Here is a 23,354-nt window from a genome sequence, read left to right as displayed (position 1 = left end):
GAGTTGCGAGTGAGGGTTGCTGAGAATGGCCAGGACCAAGCAGACCGCCCGTAAATCCACCGGTGGCAAAGCCCCCCGTAAGCAGTTGGCCACTAAAGCTGCTCGGAAGAGCGCGCCTGCGACTGGGGGAGTGAAGAAACCCCATCGTTATCGCCCCGGCACTGTAGCCCTGCGAGAGATCCGCCGCTATCAGAAATCTACTGAGCTGCTCATCCGCAAATTGCCCTTCCAGCGCCTGGTCCGTGAAATCGCCCAGGACTTCAAGACCGATTTGCGCTTCCAGAGCTCGGCTGTTATGGCTCTGCAGGAGGCCAGCGAAGCCTACTTGGTGGGGCTCTTTGAAGATACTAACCTGTGTGCTATTCACGCCAAGAGAGTCACCATCATGCCCAAGGACATCCAGTTAGCCCGGCGTATTCGAGGCGAGAGAGCTTAAAAGCTTGATTACACCCTCCAGCTTTTGGCAACTAGAAAACTATTACGAAAGATCCAAAGGCTCTTTTAAGAGCCACCACATTCACAATCAAAAGGAGCTGCAACACATTCGTCATGTGTGCGCCTTTAACAGTACTATCAATGTATTTTGAAATCTTACATGATTCTAATTTTATTTCCTGTAATGACAAACAATCACTACATTTCAAACGAATAATCAAATATAGATTGAGTTTTTTGTATGGTTTCGGGTGGTTGGTGTTTCAACGAGGCTTGTTTAAACATTTCACTGCCACTGACCTACCAACGAGGTTTGTGGTCTTTCAGTCTGTCTCTCTCACACACACACACACACACACACACTTTAGTCAATACAGCTGCTAGTTCAGATAGGTCCAGATTAAGAAAAGCAATCGAGGTGCATAAACTAAACCCCCATTCGCGGCACCACTGGGATACACACAAAACCACCGCTGCGTTTCTCTACAGATATTCAGGTTCCTAAACTCACGCCACCTAAATTTGTTATGAAAAAAATCCCGTAGGCACCTACATTTTTACTTCTAGGCATGCGCACTGCTGCCTCACCACAGAGCAATGTACACAAACCAGCGTCAGACAGGCAGAGGCACATCTCTCGGGCCTAGGGCAGGATATGGAATGTCTGATGAGTATTCTAAGCACCCCACTTAGACGAGCTCACACAACTGAGGACACAATGTGAGACACCAATAGGAGAAACCGAACTCACGAGAAGATAGGACAAGTGTTAGAAAGGAAGAAGAGTTAATTAAGTGTATGAAGATGTATTTCAAGAAGATACCAGTTAGGGAGAGGAATGGGGTTGCAATCTTTCCTCCGCGTTTTTCAGCTCCTTTTGAATGTGAATGTGGTGGCTCTTAAAAGAGCCTTTGGATCTTTCGTAATAGTTTTCTAGTTGCCAAAAGCTGGAGGGTGTAATCAAGCTTTTAAGCTCTCTCGCCTCGAATACGCCGGGCTAACTGGATGTCCTTGGGCATGATGGTGACTCTCTTGGCGTGAATAGCACACAGGTTAGTATCTTCAAAGAGCCCCACCAAGTAGGCTTCGCTGGCCTCCTGCAGAGCCATAACAGCCGAGCTCTGGAAGCGCAAATCGGTCTTGAAATCCTGGGCGATTTCACGGACCAGGCGCTGGAAGGGCAATTTGCGGATGAGCAGCTCAGTAGATTTCTGATAGCGGCGGATCTCTCGCAGGGCTACAGTGCCGGGGCGATAACGATGGGGTTTCTTCACTCCCCCAGTCGCAGGCGCGCTCTTCCGAGCAGCTTTAGTGGCCAACTGCTTACGGGGGGCTTTGCCACCGGTGGATTTACGGGCGGTCTGCTTGGTCCTGGCCATTCTCAGCAACCCTCACTCGCAACTCTGAGACAAACCGCACAAAAGAACAAAGTAAGGCAGAGCCCCTCGGCTCCGGCGATATATATAGACCAATCCTCCTTTCTGATTGGTTGTTGACATGGAGCCAGCTATCATTGGACAATTTGAACATTTGAAAAGCCCGCGCTTGTGCAGCCAGTCATCCGACCCGCCCTTCATTACCTCCAGTGTCGCTCCGACAAGATTCGCCCAAACCGGCTTTCAACGGTCAAGTCATTAAACTCGCGCTCTCTGGATGTCCCCATAGTCCGTTTCTTGCGGTTCCTCTCTCTGAAACTCCGCCACCCCCACTTTTTATCTCATCTCTCTCTCTCATTTAAATCGGTGGCTCGTCGTCTCATTATTTCACTTCCAAACGGGCTAAATCTCTGATACCGAACATTATTCCCGCTTCTTCCCTGTACTGTATCTTACATATGAACAACCTGAACGAGCACGAATCCCCGCCAGATAACACTGAAACAACAGGATGTGTCGACTGCATAGAAAGTCTCTTCGTCTGCTAATGTATAGGCTTTTAGAAGGTGACCGTGTCCTACGATTCTGCCTCTCGGACTGAAGCGCTGCCTCCTTATGAAGGAGGGAGCCCTTTACTCTCCTTCGGTCCTGCCTTAAGCTTCAGAGGAGACCACGTATCAGCTGTAATTCTTAAAGATATCTTCTCATACCCCCCCATGTCGTCTCTACAAAAATGAAAAGGCGTGTATGAAATAAGGGACCTCGTGGAGCAAAGCGGGAAATAAATCTCTTTTGCCTTCCCCAAATGACCGGGGGGAGGGGAGGGAAGAAACGGACGCTAATGTTTTTAGCCAGAGTGGACTTCATTGCATTTTACCCATCGATTCTTTGTCGTGACGTTTGCAGGACTATCAGGACGCGGATAAGGCAGCAATAAAGGTCTTCCCGGGAAACCCAAGCTGTTCTTCCTCTCGTTACCCACAAAGCTGACGAAACAGATTTTGGCAAAGAAGAAAGAAAAAAAAGTCGTCCGTAGCCGTTTAACCACAGGGTTTAGTCACCCACCCCCCCCGGCCACCAGTGAAAGAGCATTAATACTTCTCATTCCACGTGATGTACGATTTAGGTCAAGTGAGAAAATAAAATACCCCAAAATTTAAAGTACGCTTAATTTAACACACACACACAGGCGCCGCCGTTTCAGAAACAGACTACTAGCACTTAAGCTCTCATTGTGAAAGTGTGGGTGGCTCTTAAAAGAGCCTTTGTTTTTGAAGATGTTTCAACTTTAAAACGGGATGAAAACTTAGCCCCCGAAACCGTAGAGAGTGCGACCTTGGCGTTTTAGAGCATACACCACGTCCATGGCAGTCACAGTCTTTCGCTTGGCATGTTCAGTGTAAGTGACAGCATCACGGATAACGTTCTCTAGAAACACTTTCAGTACTCCTCGGGTTTCTTCATAAATCAATCCAGAAATACGCTTTACACCACCACGGCGCGCCAAACGACGAATAGCCGGTTTGGTAATACCTTGAATGTTATCACGAAGCACCTTCCGATGGCGCTTAGCGCCCCCCTTTCCCAGCCCCTTACCACCTTTACCACGACCAGACATGATGCTACAACCTTCGAAACACCCTGCTTACCAAACCAGAACAAACAGGCTGTGTTAGTGCGTTGTGCTCTCTGTATATCGTCTGGGCGCCGACCTGTTTGAGAACTGTCAAAGAAAGGGGTGGAGCCTTGGCCCTGTTTTCCACCGCATCCCACCTCCTCCGGTTGCAGCTGCCTGCACGAGGCGTGCTTTAGAAGAAACGAGGCGGGTTATTGAGTTTGCTCTCCGCCCCTCCCCTTCCCGCCCACCCTGCTCTAGTTACATTCCCCGAGATTTGATTTAAAGAAGGAAGATAAAATAGATAGTGTGTCTCAGTATTACAAACGAATCTGTCAAAATTAGATTATCACAATGATCCCTTCTGGCCTTGGAATCTATGAAAAAGTCCTGCTTTCAGTAATTAGGTTTGCAATGCAACCCCGCGGTTTCAGGCAATATCGCCCGTCACTGTGAATTGTGTAAAATAAGAACCACTTTCCAACTGAATTTTTTATTTGTCCTTAGTTTATAATCTTCCTTTCTGGAGGGTCTTCCATCAAGAGGTCATATTTGTGGCCATTTTTTCAAACCCTCCCCTGATTTTCAAGCATTTACAGACGGCATCAAAATCTGACCAATCAGGTTTCCGGACACATCGTCTCTCCCCAGTCTTTTCCAAAGCCTGTTCAGGGAGGGTTAATATGAATGAAAAGTGCACATTTATTTCATCAGAAGATAAAGCAGGACACCGCATTCTTTTCTTCCATTTGTTAAATTTGTTCATTTGGTGGTATGCTCGTTCTTACTGTTCCTTTCACAGTACATGCAATAGTGTGATTAATGCATAAAAACGACTGCAGAACTAATCGCTCACAAAACCAGCCTGCTTGCCCATTGCAGAGAAAGGAACTCATTCCTCTACCTCAGAGGCAGGAATCATTGTTTTATGTTGGGAAGGGGTCAGTTTCTGAATTGCTTATATGCAAACGGGGGCTCGGGGGCAATACTTAGAAAACGATGTTATATGTGCAAACATGGCAACGCAAAGGCTACACTGCATCAATTTAGTACGAACTTTCTTATCTTTGGAAAGCCTGGGTGAATATTATCTGAAGGGGGTTCTCAAAAGCCGTTGAAAGACGTGTCGCCCTTTCTCGTTCCTTATCCTCTACTGTCCTCTGATGGACAGTTTTTTGTTTGTTTGTTTGTTTGTTTGTTTTTTTAAGCCCCGGGAGTTTTAAACGATACAACATTCTGTTGACTTTTCCTATTTACTACTGCTGATTATTTTTAAATAGATACCTTTTGTTCATGTCTCTCAATCTCACAAGAAGATTACGAGTACTCTGAATATCAGGTTATTTCTCCCTGTACAGGCAGAGAGGACTACAACATGCCAGCAGAACTTCAATTGTACAAAGATATGTCTGCAAAGTAGGAGATCTAGCAAATGGGAAACGTGGAGGTTTCCCATATTAGTAATTTGAAATAATCCCAACACTGGCCAAGATTGCATATTGTGCAACTGAAAGTCTGTAACCAGAAATAGGCAGCTAAATACCATGCTTTAAGCAACCTCATGCTAGTACAGCACAAGTTTGCCAGGTCTCAGAGTGGCAGGTAAGACCATATTCTGTTCCTGTGTTTCTCCAAAAGTGAGGTTGTAAGTGAAAGTCAATACCAAAGACTTTACTCTTATTTTTTTCCCCCTTTGTGCACATTTTTCTTGTTTTGTCTTCTAGGAAATGAGATCAGACTTTTGCTATAGTAGCAATAGCAACAAAAACAGATCCAGCCAATCTCAACTAACTTGTCTTTTCCCTAAAGGACAGTAGTTGCCATCTTGTCAAACAAGGTTTACGTTGGTTTGTTTTTGTTTGTGTTTTTCCTTTAAAGACTGGCTACAGATACAGGGAAAGGGAACAAGAAATGTTGTTAAAACGAAAGCCTTACTTAATATTTTACTTTTCAAATACTTTGTTTTTCTTTCTTTTCTGTGTCTTTAATAAAAGGATTTTTAATGGTGTTTGCCATGGTGCTAAGCATTTCTGTGTACCAAACCTGGTTTAAAACTGTTTAATGTTGGACAGTGAATGGGTCTTTGTAGCGGTGTATGCACTCCCTGTCCCATTGCAGCAGGCGATGGGGGTGCTGACACCGCGTAACTGTCTACCCAACTGTTTCAGACCTCACCACGATAAGACACAGTGGTCAGATTCAACACAGCTACGCTTGGGTTCGTGGCTGTGTGGCCAAGCAGCCAGAGTCACTAGCAATGCCTTTGGGGTCAGGGCTGTGTGGCCTAGTAGCCAGAGTCAAAGAAGTGGAGCACCACCCAGGGCTGGGTGGCAGCAGAGGTGGTAGGGGGACCCGGCCCCTCCCTCTCCACTGGGTCCCGCCCAGGGTCCTGTCAGCGGTGAGTGTGGTCACCACCCAGTGAGCGGGGATCCTATTGCAACACACTGATTCTCTTCAGGTGCGAGGTACCACTCACTACACACCTCTAGGCCACTTCCTACTGTGAGTCTCAAAGCCAGGGTCTGTTTGTCATCAGAATCTCTGAGTTCCTTGGTATGGGTAGCTGGTTGGGACTCCAACTCCTGTCAACTGGTTGGGGGCAACCGGTCTCCAGTCTGGGCCTCAAGCTCTCTGGTTCCTGCAATCGGGGGCTGAAGCAGCTCCCAGGCTTGAGCCTCCACCGAGTGTCCTTCCTCCCCGGCTGTCAATCCAGAATGAGGTGGTCTTCTCTCCTTTATACTAGTGCAGCATTTGGAGCATGCCCAGTCTGGTCTAAGGGATGGCACTTCCTCCGCCCATAGTGTGGGATTAACCCTTTACTGCCTAGTGTGGGGTATGCACGCCCCGTCACAGTCTTGTTAATATATTGGACTCTTTGGGTCTATATAGTCCATCTAAATTAATACAACAGGGCATTCTCTGCATATAACATCAACACAAAACCAAGTTATATGCCTTGGATATCTGGATGAGACTGTATAGATATTGCCAGGACCTCAAGAGCCAAATCAAAAAGTAATAGAGACAACAGTCACACTTGCCTAGTTCCTCTGCAAAGGCTGAAAATATTCAAGGTCACTTTGCTGGTTGTGAGGTGAGAGGTTGGGGGAAAAAATGTAACAGTTGGATGTAGGAACTAAACATGGGTACAAATACAAATTTTTGTAGAGTACAGAATATACCTCCAACTTACCCTCTCAAAAGCATTTTCTGCAACTAAGGCTAAAACAGGTTGTGGTTCAGGGTCACCATATTTTACTGCTATTGTATGATATGATTAACTTTGTCAAAGGTTATCAGAGCCAAGAAGGTCTCTGACAAACCCAACTGATTTGGATGCATGATAGAGCTCAAAACCTTCTCCAGTCTCATTCCCAGAACTTTTGCCACTACAGTATTCTGATACCACTATTAATAAAGGAAATTAGCCTGCAGTTGGAACATAGTGTGGCATCTCACCATCTCTTCCTCTTTAGGAATAACTAATATCCGGACTGCCCTCAGCATATGAGGAAGGGTGCCTTCTAGAAATGACTCATTAAACATTTCAATTATCTTGACCGATAGAAGTTCAAAGAAGTGTCTATAGAATTCAGTGGGGAACTTATCTGGGCCTGAGACTTTCCCCACTTTCATATTCTTAATCACCTCACTTAAGTCATCCTCAGGGGAGCATCAAGTTTTACTGGGCTGCAGTAATTTGTGGTAATGTAATATTTTGGAAAAAATCGATCCAAATCGTCTGTGGATGGGTTTGTACAGATCTTTGTAGAAATTAAAGAACTATTTATTAATCTCATTGGGCAATGTATGTAATTTATCATGTTTATCACAGAAGACCATGATTCTACACACAGAAGCCTTTTGTCTTAGTTGATATACCAGCAACTTGCTTGCTTTTTCATCCCATTTCCAGAAATACTATTGAGTCAAAATAGGGTGAGTTCAGGCTGTGCCAAGTGCAGCTCATTGAGTTCATATCTATTATTGATCAGGGATCACAACAAATCTGGAGATGGGGCTATGGCATAAGACAAATCAAGCTCTTTTACTTTTTTTTTTTCAGGCCACTCAAATTTTCTTCATATTTCTTCTTCTTGGCAGTCATTAAATTAATAATTCGATCTCTCAAATAGGCCTTGAGAGTCTCCAACAACATCCTGCTAGAAGATGTTCAGGGTTCGTTTGTCTCCAGGAAAAGGCCAATTCCTTTTTCAATATATATATACATATATATATATAAAATGGGGATCTAATAAAAGCGAAGAATTAAATCTCCATCTACATGTCTGTTTCTTATGCAGTTCTGTTCCTATTTGAAAAGTACTGGGGCACAATTGTTGGATTAAAAGTAATAATTAATAACATTTATGTTGTGGAAATTGTAAGAAAGAATTATTCCAGAACAGACCCTGGATTTGTCCTGACCATTAGAAAGAAATATGTCTCTCAGCCTGCTCTCTCAACCTGCTAAGTTTGTGCTAATTGAAACAGGCCTGTCAGTTTGCAAGGTCTGTGCTAATTGTAGAAAAACATCCAGAGGCAAAGAGTTTATTCTAAAAGTAACAAGATAACAGCTGTCCTTTAGGGCTGGTGCAACTTTGGAGGGGGATTGTAACTCCGACAGGGGGACGACATTGGGAAGAAGAGTCCTGCCACCTAGAGCCTGAGGGCGTGTGGTCACAGCCAGAGTGAGTGTCTGACCAGTAACATCCCTGCAGCACAGCCAGGGCCTGAGAAGGAGGCCTGGCACATGTGAGGAATAGACTGTGAACTTCCCTTACATTCCAGAGACTGCTGTTTGTGATGTCCCCATGCCACACAGCGGGGTTATGTGTTTTACTTTAACCTTTCCCATTTTTCCTTATTTTTTAAAATTGATTGCTGTTAAATAAATTGTATCTGCTTTGAATTGTATGTAATGCTCAGTAGATCAGGGAAGCATCTAGTGCGGAGAGAGAACCCTGGAGTGGGGACACCCTAGCCCCTGTGCTAAGTGACCACTACAGGGTTGGGGAGCCCCCATCCCCCAGGAATCCTGGGCCCAGCCTTGTTGGGGTTACAAGGATTCTGCCACACAGGAGAGTGGAAGGGAAACCCTCGAGGTCAGGCAGGCCTCTGGGTAAAGGGAGTGGGAGAGAGGACTCCTTTTGCTAGCCCATTTCACCAGGGTTATTTATAATCCAGAAAAGTTCCCCATAATAGCAAGACCCACCCCCCCACTTACATACGCAATTCCAGGGCCATTCTACTTTTGGTTGGCTTATGACCCTACAGGCAGATTTATCCATTTAAAGCACTTAATTAAAATCCCCAACAATTACAGTAGGGAGATGGGGTGCTCCATATAAAGAAGTTAAAAAAGTATATTAGCAATGACTAGCTCAGATCCATTTCTGGTGACTTTAAGGATTAAAGATCTCAGACACTACTATTGCCAGTACTGTATGGAAGAGGATTGCTATTCCTCTGGATAGGGATGAGAAGTAGCAAAACATTGCTTTTCCTACCCAGTCATATTCTAATTTAGCAGCCTCATCTGTGGTCAAGTGTATCTTCTGCAAAAGAACTACATTGATCTTTGCTCTCTTTACTAATGAGAATGCTTTTATCCCCCTTTATCCTTTGAATTGGAGTGGTGAATCCCTTTACATTCCAGGAAATAAAATTAAAATTCAGGATCTGTTGGCTGGTTAAGAGTTATTATCATTATTATTATTATTTTAATGTGTGATCTTATGAGGGTAATGAAATGTTTGCATTATTTGCTCTGTTGAATCCCATTCTACTCCCCACACAGAATTCCACAGGGTGGAAAGGAGGGGGAGTATATGGATGAAATGCTTCAGACATTTATTTCATAGTTGTTGGATTACCTTGTCTGATGCTTGCCACTTGCCAGACTTCCAGGGAATAAAGTAGATTCAGGAGAATTGTGGGGAGGCATGAGCATAAGATGCCAGCAAAGGCAGAAGTTTGATGTAAATCACAATCGGATAGGGTATAATTGTCCTGAGTGTTGCTTGTCCAAAGGGCTCTGGGAAGGGGTACAGAGAATGGGTGTCATAAGGGGCTATAGAAGAGGGAACCAGAGAGGGAGAGGGAAGAGCACAAAAAGAGAGGTTAAAACAAAAACATAAAATGCATAATATATACATAACAACTTGACTTTTTGCCAAGTATCACTGGCTGTCCAACTCTATCCTAAGTGGTGTCCCCCCATTCCCCACTTAAAAAGCAAAACAGAATGAAAAAATGCTGTGTATATCTTCCTCCACATTAAGGGAGGAGGTGAATATTATGAGCTTATGCTGTACACATTTTTATACAGCGCAAGACGATACAATTTTGGGTTTACACTCCAGAGTAGGTATGCACCAAAGAGATGGGCAATTCCCCGAACTGAGTCCTCCCTCATAGAGCTGATTGCATGCTGTGTGATTCCACAGCTGGGCATGTCCCTACCTGTGTTTGTGCTGGAAGGGGACTGGAGAGCCTGACACAACAGCACAGCGTGGGGGGAGGGGACCCAGGCTGGTGGACAGGTTGGCCCTAGCACATCAGGTGGCACCCAGAAGGGGGGTCCACCCATCACAATGGGGCCAAAAAATGGTTACTCACTTCTCGTAACTGTTGTTCTTTGAGATGTGTTGTTCATGTCCATTCCAATCATGTGTGTGCGCACGCACGGGCACATTGGCCAGAAGATTTTTCCCCTAGCAACATCCATCGGGTCGGTCTGGGCTCCCCCTGGAGTCATGCCCTCATGGTGCCTAATATATAGCCCTGGTGACCCGCCACCCCTTCAGTTCCTTCTTGCTGGCTACTCCGACAGAAGGACAGGAGGATGGGTATTTTGGAATGGACATGAACAACACATCTCAAAGCACAGCAGTTACGAGAAGTGAGTAACCGTTTTTTCTTCTTCGAGTGCTTGTTCATGTCCATTCCAATCAGGTGACTCCCAAGCCAAATTCAGGAGGAGGGGTCGGGGATGTCCACTGATTGGAGTTCTGCTCTTCCTAAGGCCACATCGTCTCTGGCCTGCCGGGTGATTGCATAGTGTGCAGCAAAAGTGTGTATGGATGACCATGTCGCTGCCCTGCAGATTTTCTGGGTGGGAATTTGAGCCAGGAACGCTGTCAATGAAGCCTGTGCCCTGGTAGAGTGCGCTGTGATCGGAGGTGTGGGAACCCCTGCTAGAGTGTAGCACTCACTGATACAGGCCACGATCCATGATGAAATGCGCTGGGCTGAAACCAGCTGTGCCTGGCAGTAGGTGGCAAGGATGCCGGCGTCTGCCACAGGGTCTCAGTGGAGTCCACAATAGTCTTTATAAGAGTCAAGTCTATACGTGAAGGTCCCGAGGGTGCCAGGATATCCACCATGGGATCCCTTCCCCTACCATGTCCTCAGCCTTGATGTCCAGACCCTGGGCAGCCCTGCATAGCAACTGCTGCATGACTCTGTTGTCCTCTAATGCAGTGGCTATGGCTGTCCCCACCAATGCTTCATCCAGCGATGTGGAGGATGAAGTGTGTGCCGGTAGTGGAAGTTCCATCTACCTCCCTACCGAGGGGTCACGTGACTCCGGGGGGCAGAATCAGAGGTAGTTGCACTGCTGACAGTGCCGGGGCTATGGACTTCAGAACTGGCATAGTCGGTGGCATCAGTCCTACGGAGAGAGCTGCATTGCCATGCTCACAGGTTCCTGCATCAAGGTCGACGTCGACAATGGTGCAGGCATGAGAGATGGGTGCATCGACGTTGTGAAAGGTGATGCCGAGGTTGGAGCTGAGCATGGTGCCGAAGGCAGAGGCATCGGGACCAAGGGTGCCGAGGGTAGATGTGCAGCGGAAGGTGGCATGATGGTGGCGAAGGCCACGGAAGATGTTACTGAGCGAGGACCTTGGGTTCCTGCCTGGTGCTGGTGAAAAGCACAGGGGGTCCAGAAGGGCCACTGAGGTGGGTTGTGCCACTGCAAAGGCCACACCTGGGGCTCTCTTTTGTCTCTACCGGATCTTGATGTGTGACTTCTGCTCCTACCAGAGCGATAGGAGTTGGTCTCTGACTCCGAGGTCTCAGACACTGAAGACCATGGAGGAGCCAATCCTCGGTGCCTTGAACATCGAGAGCTCGGGGAGCAAGTAGGTTCTGTCGGAGCAGGTAGGCTCCGAGGGACATGGCGACATGACATCATAGCTGGCTTCCCCTTCGAATGCACCGGAGGATGTGGGTTCACCGGCACTGAGAGTTCCTCCTTGGCAGGCAAGAACGGTGCTGTCAGGTGGAGGAGGTCCCGAGCAGCCTAGTATGCTTTTGGCGTGGACGGGAGTGCAGCTGCTGTGTAGGCTCTGGTGTTTGAGGCGGGGCCGGACTCAACTGCTGCACGTGGGCAGGAGTCAACACAGCCCCGGAAAGAGATCCTGAGGAGTGGCCCACCTGGGGTGACACATCTCATGGCTTAGCCAGAGGAGAACAATCGTCCAGCTTTTTCTTCTTTTGAGGCACCGGCAAGTGGGAGCAGTGCCTACTGTCAGATGGGCCCCGTGAGGAGCAATGACAGTGCCGAGCGTCTCGGGAAGAATCCTTTCTCAGCACCAAGCTCACCTATGGTGCCGGGGCACTCCACGTAGAGTACTACGCCGTAGGGGTCGGATGTCCCAAGCCCAGGTTAGAGTGGGGGCATAGAGCTGCCTGCATGAGGATCGCTTTGAGCTGCTGTTCCCTTTTCTTAAGAGTTCTCGGACAGAACTCACGGCAGATCTTACAGAGATCTTTCTGATGGGTCTGCCCCAGGCACCGTAGACACGATGAGTGCGGGTCACTCTTGGGCATGCATTTGGCGAAGGCCACACAGTTTTTGAAACCTGGGGACCGTGACATACCACTGCTCTGGGAACCGAAGTGGGTGGAGGGGACCCCCCAACAAACACTATACTAAACTCTAATAACTCTGACAACACTAACAACTAACTATATACAACCGGATAGAGAGTGAACTTGCGGTGCAAGAGCTAAGGGAAGTTCCAGCCATGGTCACTGGCGGTAAGAAGGAACTGAAGGGGTGGTGAGTCAGCAGGGCTATATATTAGATGCCATGAGGTGTGACCCGAATGGATACTGCTAGGGGAAAAATCTTCCAGCCAACGTGCACATGCGCACGCACACACCTGATTGGAATGGACATAAACAAGCACTCAAAGAAGAACTTTTTGTTTCAGAAAGTGGAGGAAGTAACCAGAGAGACAGACATTTTAGCAGCAGAATAAGGTCAATGGACTTAGAAAAGGTAGACTTTAACAAACACAGAGAACTGGTAGGCAAGTTACCATGCGAAGCAAATCTAGGGGAAAAGGGAGTTCAGGAGAGCTAGCCAGTTTCTCAAGGAGACAATATAAAAGATCCAACTGGGAACTATCCCAATGTGAAGTAAAGATGGACAAAATAGTAAGGAGCCAATATGGCTCCATCAGGAGCACTTTAATAACCTGAAAATCAAAAAGGAATCCTAGCAAAAGTGGACACATGGACAAATTACTCAGGAGGAATACAAACGAATAACACAAGCAGGTAGGAAAAAAATCAAAACTGCTAAGGCACAAATTGAATTAGACCTAGCCAGGGACATAAAAGGCAATAAGAAGAGGTTCTTTAAATACATCAGCAGCAAGATAAAGATGTAGGACAGTGTAGTCCTTTACTCAGCAGGACAGGAGAGCTAATAAGTGATTACATCAAGAAAGCTGAGATGTTTAATACCCCTTTTCCTTCAGTCTTCCCTAAAACATTTAATGCTGACCAGATATTCAACACAATTAATATTCACAACAAGGGAGAAGGAATATAAGCCAAAATAGGGAAAAAATAGGTTAAAGAATATAAAGCCCTGGTCTACACTACAGGGTTAGGTTGAATTTAGCTGCATTAGGTCAATTTTATAATAAATGTGTCTACGCAAGCAAACCCATTCCGTCAACCTAAAGGGCTCTTAAAATCAACTTCTGTACTCCTCCCTGGCTAGGGGAGTAGCACTAAAATCGACCTCGCTGGGTCAAATTTGGAGTAGTGCAGACGCAAATCAACATTATTGGCCACCAGGACCTATCCCAGAGTGCTCCAATGTGACTGCTCTGGACAGCACTTTCAACTCCGATGCACTAGCCAGGTACATGGGAAAAGCCCCAGGAACTTTTGAATTTCATTTCCTGTTTGGTCAGCATGGCGAGCTCAGTGGCACAGGTGACCATGCAGTCCCCCCAGAATCGCAAATGAGCTCCAGCATGGAGTGAATGCGAGACACTGAATCTGATTGCTGTATGGGGAGAAGAATCTCTGTAGGCAGAACTTGGCTCAAAAAGAAGAAATGATAATATATATGCCAAAATCGCACAGGGCATGATGGACAGAGGCTACAACAGGGACAAACAGCAGTGCCATATGAAAGTCAAGGAGCTCCCGCAAGCCTACCAAAAGACAAAGGAGGCAAACAGTCACTCTGGGTCAGAGCCCCATACATGCTGCTTCTAAGATCAGCTGCATGGCATTCTAGGGGGGGATCCTACCACTACCGCACCACTGTCCGTGGACACCTGCAAGGGGGGAGTCTCACGCAACACAGAGGAGGATTTTGTAAATGAGGGAGAGGAGGAGAAGGAGAATGCGCAGCAGGCAAGTGGTAAATCCATTCTCCCTGGCAGCCAGGACCTTTTCATCACCTTGGAGCCAATACCCTCCCAAATCAGGATCCCTGACCCTGAAGGCAGAGAAGGCCTCTCTGGTGAGTGCACATTTGTAACTACAGTATAGGGTTTAAAAGCTATAGTGTTTAATGTTTTATTTGCCCTGAAGACTTGGGATGCATTCGTGGCCAGTACAGCTACTGGAAAAGTCTGTTAACGTATCTGGGGATGGAGTGGGAATCCTCCAGGGACATCTCCATGAAGCTCTCCTAGAGGTACTCTGAAAGCCTTTGCAGAAGGTTTCTAGGGAGGGCTGCCTTATTTCGTCCTCCATGATAGGACATTTTACTACGCCAAGCCAGTTGTCTGGAATCATTGCAGCACAAAGCATGGCAGCGAATGGTCCTGGGTTTTGGTCACATTCAAGCAATATTCGGTCTATATCTTTCTGTGTTAGCCTCAGGAGAGTGATATCATTCATGGTCACCAGGTTAAAATAGGGGAATTTTAGTAAGGGAACAGTAAAAGGACCCCGTTCATGCTGGGCTGTTTGCGCTTGGCTAAAAGGGATCATCCCTGAGAATAGCCACGCAGAGGGGTGGGGGAAGGTGTGTGCTGCACATCCACCCAAAAACTACAGCCCCTCCTTGTAAATGTGAAACCCAGCCGGCATTGCTTGCTATGGGAAAGGAGGATACTGCAGTTTGAAAACATTTCCACATGTTATCAAGGCATTAGAAGCCAAACCCGCATACCTTTTGGCTTATCATGGCTGCTTGGAAACCGAATTCTGTTGCCCAGCCATATGTGATGAGTCACCATACCGGCAGGCGCTCAATATAAAAGGCAAAATGTGACTTTGTATCTAAAGCACATGTGCTGTCTGCTGTGAATTGCTTGATTTACTGTGAAAGAGTCTCCCTTTTGTTCTCAGAAATGTATCATCTTAAATTTTACTCTCCCTTTTTATCCCCCCCCCCCCCAGGTGCAAATGTTTCTATGCTCCCCTTTTCATCTCCATCCCTGAGGTTATCGCAGATTAGAAGGCGAAAAAAAACCACACTTGCGATGACATGTTTTCGGAGCTCATGCAGTCTTCCCGCACGGATAGGGCACAGCTTAATGTATGGAGGCATTCAGTGGCAGAGGCCAGGAAAGCATTAAGTGAGTACGATGAGAAGAGGCAGGATGCAATGCTGAGGCTAATGGGGGAGCAAACGGACATGCTCAGGTGTTGGTGGAGCTGCAGGAAAGCCAACAAGAGCACAGGCCGCCGCTACATCCACTGTACAACTGCCTACCCTCCTCCCCAAGTTCCATATTCTCCTCACCCAGACACCCAAGAAGGGGGGGGGGGGGGGGGGGGGGCTCCGGGCACCCAGACACTGCACTGCAGAGGATGGTCCAAGCAACAGAAGGCTGTCATTCAAACAGTTTTGATTTGTAGTGTGGCTACAATAAGAAATGTGGCCTTGTCCTTCCCTCCTACCCTACCCCACGCGGGATGCCTTATCAGTTATCTCCCTTTTTTTTAAATGAATAAAGAAAGAATGCATGGTTTCAAAACAATAGTGACTTTATTTCCTTTGCCAGCTGTGATTGAAGGGGGGGGGGATTGGCTTACAGGGAGTTAAAATCAACAAAGGGGGCGGGTTTGCATCAAGGAGAAACACACACAACTGTCACACTGTAGCCTGGCCATCAAGAAACTGGTTTTCAAAGCCTCTCTGATGCACAGCTTGGCAACCTGTGCTCTTCTAATCACCCTGGTGTCTGGCTGTTCAAAATTGGCAGCCAGGCAATTTGCCTCAACCTCCCACCCCGACATAAATGTCTCCCCCTTACTCTCACAGATATTATGAAGCACACAGCAAGCAGTAACAACACTGGTTGTGCTGAGGTCTAACCTAGTCAGCAAACAGCGCCAGCGAGCTTTTAAATGTCCAAAGGCACATTCTACCACCATTCTGCACTTGCTCAGCCTATAGTTGAACTGCTCCTTACTACTGTGCAGTTTGCCTGTGTATGGCTTCATGAGCCATTAGAGCAAGGAATAGGCTGGGTCTCCAAGGATAACTATTGGCATTTCAACATCCCCAGCAGTAATTTTCTGGTCTGGGAAGTAAGTCCCTTCCTGCAACTGCTCAAACAGCCCAGAGTTCCTAAAGATGCGTGCATCATGCACCTTTCCCAGCCATCCCATGTTGATGTCAGTGAAATGTCTCTTGTGATCCTCCAATGCTTGCAGCACCATTGAGAAGTACCCCTTGCGGTTTATGTACTGGTTAGCAAGGTGGTCCGGTGCCAAGATAGGGATATGTGTTCCGTCTATCGCCCCACCCCAGTTAGGGAACCCCATTGCAGCAAAGCCATCCACTATGACCTGCACATTTCCCAGAGTCACTACCCTTGATAACAGAACGTCAACAATTGCATTGGCTACTTGGATCACAGCAGCCCCTACAGTAGATTTGCCCACTCCAAACTGATTTCTGACTGACCGGTAGCAGTCAGGTGTTACAAACTTTCACAGGGCTATCACCACTCCCTTCTCAACTGTCAGGGCAGCTCTCATCTTGGTATTCCTGCGCTTCAGAGTGGGGGGAAAGCAACTCACAGAGTTCCAGGAAAGTGACTGTATGCATGCAAAAGTTTTGCAGCCATGGGTGATCATCCCATACCTGCAATACTATGCAGTCCCACCAGTCTGTGCTTGTTTGCTGGGCCCAGAATCGGTGTTCCACTGTATCAACCAGCCCCACTGCCGCCATGATGTCCCAATTGCCACAGCCCATGCTTTCAGGAACGTCTGTGTCCATCTCCTCATCACAATCGTCTTCGTGCTGCCATGTCTTAGCCACGTTCTGCACATACTGCAGTATAATGCGAAAGGTGTTTACAATGCTCACAACAGCAGCGGTGAGCTGAGCGGGCTCCATGCTTGCCGTGCTATGGCGTCTGCACTGGTAACCCAGGCAAAAAGGCGCGAAATGATTGTCTGCAGTTGTTTTCACGGAGGGACAGAGGGAGGGAGGGAAGAGTGACTACATGTACCAAACCCACCCATGACAATGTTTTTGCCCCATCAGGCATTGGGAGCTTAACCCATAATTCCAATGGACAACGGAGACTGCGGAAACTGTGGGATAGCTTCCCACAGTGCACCGCTCCATGAGTCGATGCTAGCCACGGTAGTGAGGATGCACTCCATTGACTTAATGCGCTTAGCGGGGATGTACACATTCGACTGTATAAAATCGATTCCTAAAAATTGACTTCTATAAAATTGATCTAATTTCATAGTGTAGACATACCCTTAGATAAGTTAAATGTATTCAAGTCATCAGGGCTTCATGAAATTCATCCTAGAGTACTTCATCAATTAGCTGAAGCAATCTCAGAACATTTAGTAATTATATTCAAAAGCTCATGGAGGATGGGTGCGGTTTCAAAAGACCGTAGAAGGGCAAACTTAGTACAGTAAAAGCTGTGTTATCCGGCACTTTACCAACTGGAAAGCTCTAGAAACCGGCATTTCTGATACCCATTAAAAGTCTGGTTGGGTCCGTGTGGCTCCTGAGAAGCAGTGATATGTCCCTGCTGCTCCTAGGTGGAGGAACAACCGTGGGGGCTCCATGCACTGTTCCCACCCTGCCCTGAGCACTGGCTCCACAGCTCCCATTGGCCGGGAACTGTGGCCAATGGGAGCTGCGGGGACGGTTCCTGCAGGCGCAGGCAGCGTGCGGAGCTGCCTAGTCATGCTTCCACCGAGGAGCAGCAGGGACATGTTGCTGCTTCTGGGGAGCCCGAGTTGAGCACCGCCCAGATCCAGTACCTCAAAACCCTTCTTATGACCCAAGCCCCTGCCCCAAGCCCCCTCCCACACCCAAACTTCCCCCCAGAGCCTGCACCCTGCACCCCCTTCCGCATCCCAACCTCCATCCCTGAGCCCCCTCCCACATCCAAATTCCCACCCTCCATATAACTCTTAGTTAACCGGATTTTTTGACTAACCGGCACTCCCTATTCCCCCAACATGCCCAATAACAAAGCTTTTACTGTACCTGTCTTTAAAAAGGGGAACAAAGAATACCCAAGGAATTATAGACAAGTCATCCAAACTTTGATACCAGAAAAGATAGTGGAACACATTATTAAACAATCAGTTTGTAAGCACCTGGAGGAGAAAATCTTATAAGGAATAGCCAGTATGGATTTGTCAAGAACAAATCATGCCAAAGCAACTCAGTTTCCTTGTTTGACAGGAATGATGGCCTAATGTATAGAGGGCAAGCAGTAAATGTGATCTATCTTGATGTTAGTAAGGCTTCTGACACAGTTCCACATGACATTCTCATAAGCAAACTAGGCAAATGTGAGCTGGATGAATTTTCTATAAGGTGGGTACACAACTGGTTGAAAGACCGTAATTGAAAGAGTAATTATCAATGGTTCAGTGTTAAACTGTGAGGGTGTGTCATGTGCAGTCCCACAGGCGTTAATACGGAGTCTGGTAATATTCAGTGTTTTCATTAATGACTTGGATAATAGAATAGAGAATATGTGTATACAATTTGCAGATGACACCAAGTTTGAAGGGGTTGCAAGTGCTTTGGAGAACAGGATTAGAATTCCAAATCACTTTGAGAAACTGGAGAATTGGTCTGAAGTCAACAAGATGAAATTCAATAAAAATAATTGCAAAATACTATATTTAGTAAGGAAAAATCAAATGCACAACTACAAAATGGAGAATAACTGGCTAGGTGGTAGTCCTGATGAAAATGATCTGTGGGTTATAGTGGATCACAAATTGAATATGAGTCAACAATGTGATGTAGTTGATACAAATGCTAATATCCTTCTGGGTGGTATTAAGAGGAGTGTCTTATATAAGGCATGGGAGGTAATTGTCCTGCTCCTCTTTGCACCGATGAGGCCCCATCTGAAGTACTGTGTCCAATTCTGGGCACCACTCATTAGGACTGATGTGAACAAACTGGAGAGATTCTGGGGGGTTTTGGGGGGGGGAGAAAAAAGGGTTTAGGAATCTTGACCTATAAGGAAAGGTTAAAAACAAATGTAAGCGGGGAATGGTCCCGCTATTGTGGGGAACTTTCCTGGCTTCTGCACTACCCTGGTGAAGTGGGCTAGCGAAAGGATCTGAGTCCTCGCTCCGACTTCCTTTACCCAGAGGCCTCCCTGCCCTTGAGGACTCCCCTTCCACTCTCCTGTCTGGCAGAGTCCTCGTAAACCCCGACAAGGCTGGGCCCAGGATTCCTGGGGGGCTCGACCCCCAACCCTGCTGTGGTCACCCAGGACAGGGGCTAGGGTGTCTCCACTCCGGGATACTCTCTCTGCACTGGGCACCTCCCTGACCCACTGATCATTTCATACAATTTAAAGCAAATACAAGTTGTTTAATTAACAATTAATTTTAAAAAAGAATAAGGAAAAATGGGAAAGGTTAAAGGAAACACATCACCCTGCTCTGTGGCAGGGAACATCACAAACAGTGTCTCTGGAACGTCAGGGCAGGTCACAGTCTGTTCCTTGTAGGTCCCAGGCTCCTTCTCAGGCCCTGGCTGTGCTGCAGAGACGCTGCAGGTTGGACACTTCCTCTGGCGGTGGCCACATGCTCTCAGGCTCTAGGTGGCATGACCCTTTTTCCCAGCGTTGCCTCCGCCCTGACAGGGTTAAGATCCCCCTCCAAGTATGGCCTGCAGAGCCTCTTGGCTGAGGTGTCTCCCTGCACTGGGCCCACTGCCCAGCAGGGCCGGCTTTAGGCCGATTCGGCCGATTCCCCTGAATGGGGCCCCGCGCCTAGAGGGCCCCGCGCAACTGTCCATCCGGCCCACGGCCCATTTACCCCTCCTCCCCTGAACGCTCCACCCACCTTCTCCTCCCCGCAAATCAGATGTTCGCAGGAGGTAAGCAGGGGGGTGGAGGAGAGTTCCAGGGGGGCTCAGTGCGGCCCAGGTCGAGCGCGCGGCTCCCTCCGGTCTGGCCCCGGCCGAACACCCCCAGCCCGGTCCCGGCCAAGTGGCTCTGGCCCGGTCTGGCTCGGGCCCCGCAGCGCCGGTCTCGGTCCCGGCTGAGCGGCTCCGGCCCGGACCCAGAACCGGCCCAGAGGCTCCGGCCTGGCTCAGTTCGGGCCCTGGCCCAGACGTGGACCCGGCCGAGCAGCTCTGGCCCGGCTCAGCTCGGGCCCTGCGGCGCCGGCCCCAGCCAAGTGGCGCCGGCCCGGCCCGAGAGGCTCCGGCCTGGCCCCGCGGCCCCGGGCCCGGCCCGGACGTGGACCTGGCCGAGCGGCTCTGGCCCAGCTCAGCTCGGGCCCTGCGGTGCCGGTGCCAGCGCGGACAGAGAGGCTCCGGCCTGGCCCTGGCCCAGCGGCTCCGGCCCAGGCCCAGAGCGAGCAGACCCGGCCCAGGCCCAGACCCGGACCCGGCCCTGGACCCAGCCCGGACCGAGCAGACCCGGCCCAGACCCGGACCCGGCCGAGCGGCTCCAGGCAGCGCGGTTAGGGGGCAGGGAGCAGGTGTTGGAAGAGGACAGGGGAGTTCGGAGGGTTGTGGGGGGGTGGATAGGGGTTGGGGCGGTCAGAGGGCAGGGAACAGGGGGATTGAATGGGGGCAAGGGTCCTGGGGGCCAGTCAGGAAGGAGCAGGGGTTGGGTTGGGCGGTGGGGGGCAGTCAGGGGACAGAGAGAAGGGGTGGTTGGATGGGGCAGGGGTCCCAGTGGGCCATCAGGAATGAGAGGAAGGGTTGGATGGGGTGGCAGGGGACAGTAGGGGACAGGGAAGGAGGGTAGATGGGGCAGGGGTCCCGGGGTGTGTGTCAATAACTTTAGGTAGGCTTAGCATGCATCCACATACATTACGCAATGTATGTAATATATAATTTTATTATTTATATAGTTATGGAAAGTAAATAATACATGGAAGAAATGAAAGGTGTTTTTTACGTGTTTTTTTTTTAAAAAGTAATCCCTGTCGGGGCCCCGCCAAAAATGTTCGAATTGGGCCCCGCACTTCCTAAAGCCGGCCCTGCTGCCCAGGGTCCCCCTCGCTCTCCCCAGCTGCTCACCGCACCCAGCTCCGGACTGCTCCAGCTCCAGCTCCAGCTCCAGCTCCAGCTCCACACTGCCTCAGCACGGCTGCTGCTGCTGCTCTGCCTCCAGCTCCCTGGGCTGCTTCTCTGGCCCCTCTGGCTCCGGTTGCTGCAGCTCTGCTCCCAGGGCAGCTCTGCTCTCTCTGGGCTGTGCTCTGGCTTTGGGGCTGCAGCTCTGCTTCCAGCAACTTAGCTCGGGCCCCTGCTCTCTCCTTAGCTCGGCCCCACTCTGTCTGAGCCAGGCAATTCCAGTTCACACGGAGGACGGGACCCCCCGGCCTCCTGACTCCCTGATTAGCCTGCCCGCCCTGTCAATCAGGCTGATCTGGAGCATTGGCCTCTCCCCATTGTTCCTGGGGACTGTTAGTCTCAGGGTCCTGATTTGCCATCGACCCTTCCCCTTTTAGTGCTGGGAGCTAGCAACCAAAACACCCCACTGAATGTTAGTAAGGGGGCAACAGTCCCCTTACACAAACAAACAAAAAAAGCTGGCATATTTCTTTTTGCGAAAAGGAGACTGATAGGTGATCTGATCACAGTCTTCAAATATATTAAGGGCTGTTATACAGAGAACTGTGATCAATTGTTGTCCAGTGCCACTGGACATAGAACAAGAAGTAATGGGCTTAATCTGCAGCAAGGGAAATTTAGATTAGATATTAGGGAAAACTTTACAATTATAAGGGTAATTAAACCCTGGAATAGCTTTCTAAGGATGGTTATGGGCATCGGTGCCAACTGGCAAATAGTTCACTGTCATGTAACAACAACTTCTATCAGGACTCACAAACGCACTACACTTATCGCATTGCTAATGTTGTGTAATATATCAAATAAAATCTTATAATCACTGGGAGAGGTATGTGTAGACATCAGTCAAGAAGTTGTATGCACGTACTAAAAATATGTTTATATTATGTAACCAGGCAAAGTTGATAAACAATTTCCCCCCAGTCAAAGGAATATTGATTTAACTGTCTGCCTAGATCTGTGATGCAGAGTAAACAGGATAAGACAAACACAATGGGAGTTCATTTGCATCTGAAGTCAATGGGAAAAGCAAATTAATAAGTGGATGAGAAAAGCAACATGGCACCAGCATGCTAGAGAACAAACAGCAGGGACACATTTTAAAGGTTCACTTCACTTGACCATAAGAAGGAGGCAAAAAGATATTTTTGGTAACCATTACTGTGGAAGAAAAAAGGAGAGTGCTTTCTGCATCCATTAAAGCTGGATCCTGGGGCTGGGGGCTGGTGACACTGAGAGGTTGCTTTTGGTGAGAAGCTTAATTTAGACAAAGATTTTAGCCAGCAAAAATTATGTTTAGTCTCTTAGAAATTTGTTATACTTTTGCTTTCTTTGTAGCCATATCTGTTTCCAATATCCTTACTCAGTAACAATTCTCTATCTTTGTTAATGAACTTCTTTTTGTTTTATCAAGTAGATCTCTTTAATGTAATATTAAGCAAGGTGTGAATTCTTAGTTTAATCAAACAAGCTGGTGTGTATATGGTCTCTTTGGAGATCGTGAACTTACTAGTAATTATTTCTGTGAGTGTCCAGTAACATGGGGTGGATACTCCAGGGGAGCCCTCTTCCAGGGGGCTTTGGAACTGAGGTATGCCAAGTGTTACCTGCAAGACAAAATAAAGGCTAACAGAGCTTTGGAGGAGATTGTTTGGGTAGCTAAGCAATTGTGAGTGTTAGAGAACCGATACACAGTTTAACCCAAGCAAGTCTAGGTAACAAGGTGACCCATAGTTCTGGGCATGCCAAGAAAGCATCACACATTGTTGTACTTAAAGTACTGCACAGGATCTTTTCAGGGGGAATAAGACAAAACGCCACATTTATTAGTAATACATGTATTCATTAACACTGTATCATATGCATATAATATATTACACTTACACTCACACACACACACACAAACACACTCCGTCTTGTTGTTACCAATTAGTTGCTCCCCTTAACTTCACTGGCCAGGTGAGTTAGATGGGTGGAGCCGGGCTTCTGCCGATCCGGATCGATGCTCCCATGTTGACAAGACAAGACATGGGGTCCTCTGCAAGACACCTCACTTTTATAGCAGCTTTCCTCTTATGCAAATCTATACCAGATTCAAACTCTGTGT

The 23,354-nt window shown here is 47.9% G+C and overlaps 2 protein-coding genes across 2 annotated transcripts; both read right to left on the bottom strand.

Annotated features, from left to right (window-relative positions):
* Positions 1 to 1,311: 1,311 nt before the first annotated feature.
* LOC117879193 (histone H3) lies at positions 1,312 to 1,900 on the bottom strand. The gene has a single exon (XM_034774210.1). The coding sequence runs from the start codon at positions 1,812 to 1,814 to the stop codon at positions 1,404 to 1,406; it is 411 nt and encodes a 136-aa protein (XP_034630101.1). The 5' UTR covers positions 1,815 to 1,900; the 3' UTR covers positions 1,312 to 1,403.
* A 1,154-nt stretch (positions 1,901 to 3,054) lies between these two features.
* LOC117879281 (histone H4) lies at positions 3,055 to 3,462 on the bottom strand. Its single transcript, XM_034774363.1, has one exon. It carries the CDS (start codon positions 3,427 to 3,429, stop codon positions 3,118 to 3,120), a length of 312 nt encoding a protein of 103 aa, XP_034630254.1. The 5' UTR covers positions 3,430 to 3,462; the 3' UTR covers positions 3,055 to 3,117.
* Between the last annotated feature and the right edge of the window lie 19,892 nt (positions 3,463 to 23,354).

Source organism: Trachemys scripta, chromosome 1, assembly GCF_013100865.1.
Source record: "Trachemys scripta elegans isolate TJP31775 chromosome 1, CAS_Tse_1.0, whole genome shotgun sequence".
Classification (NCBI taxonomy): domain Eukaryota; kingdom Metazoa; phylum Chordata; order Testudines; family Emydidae; genus Trachemys; species Trachemys scripta.
The sequence above is the reverse complement of the archived record's forward strand: the minus strand, read 5'-3'. Positions and strand labels throughout refer to the sequence as shown.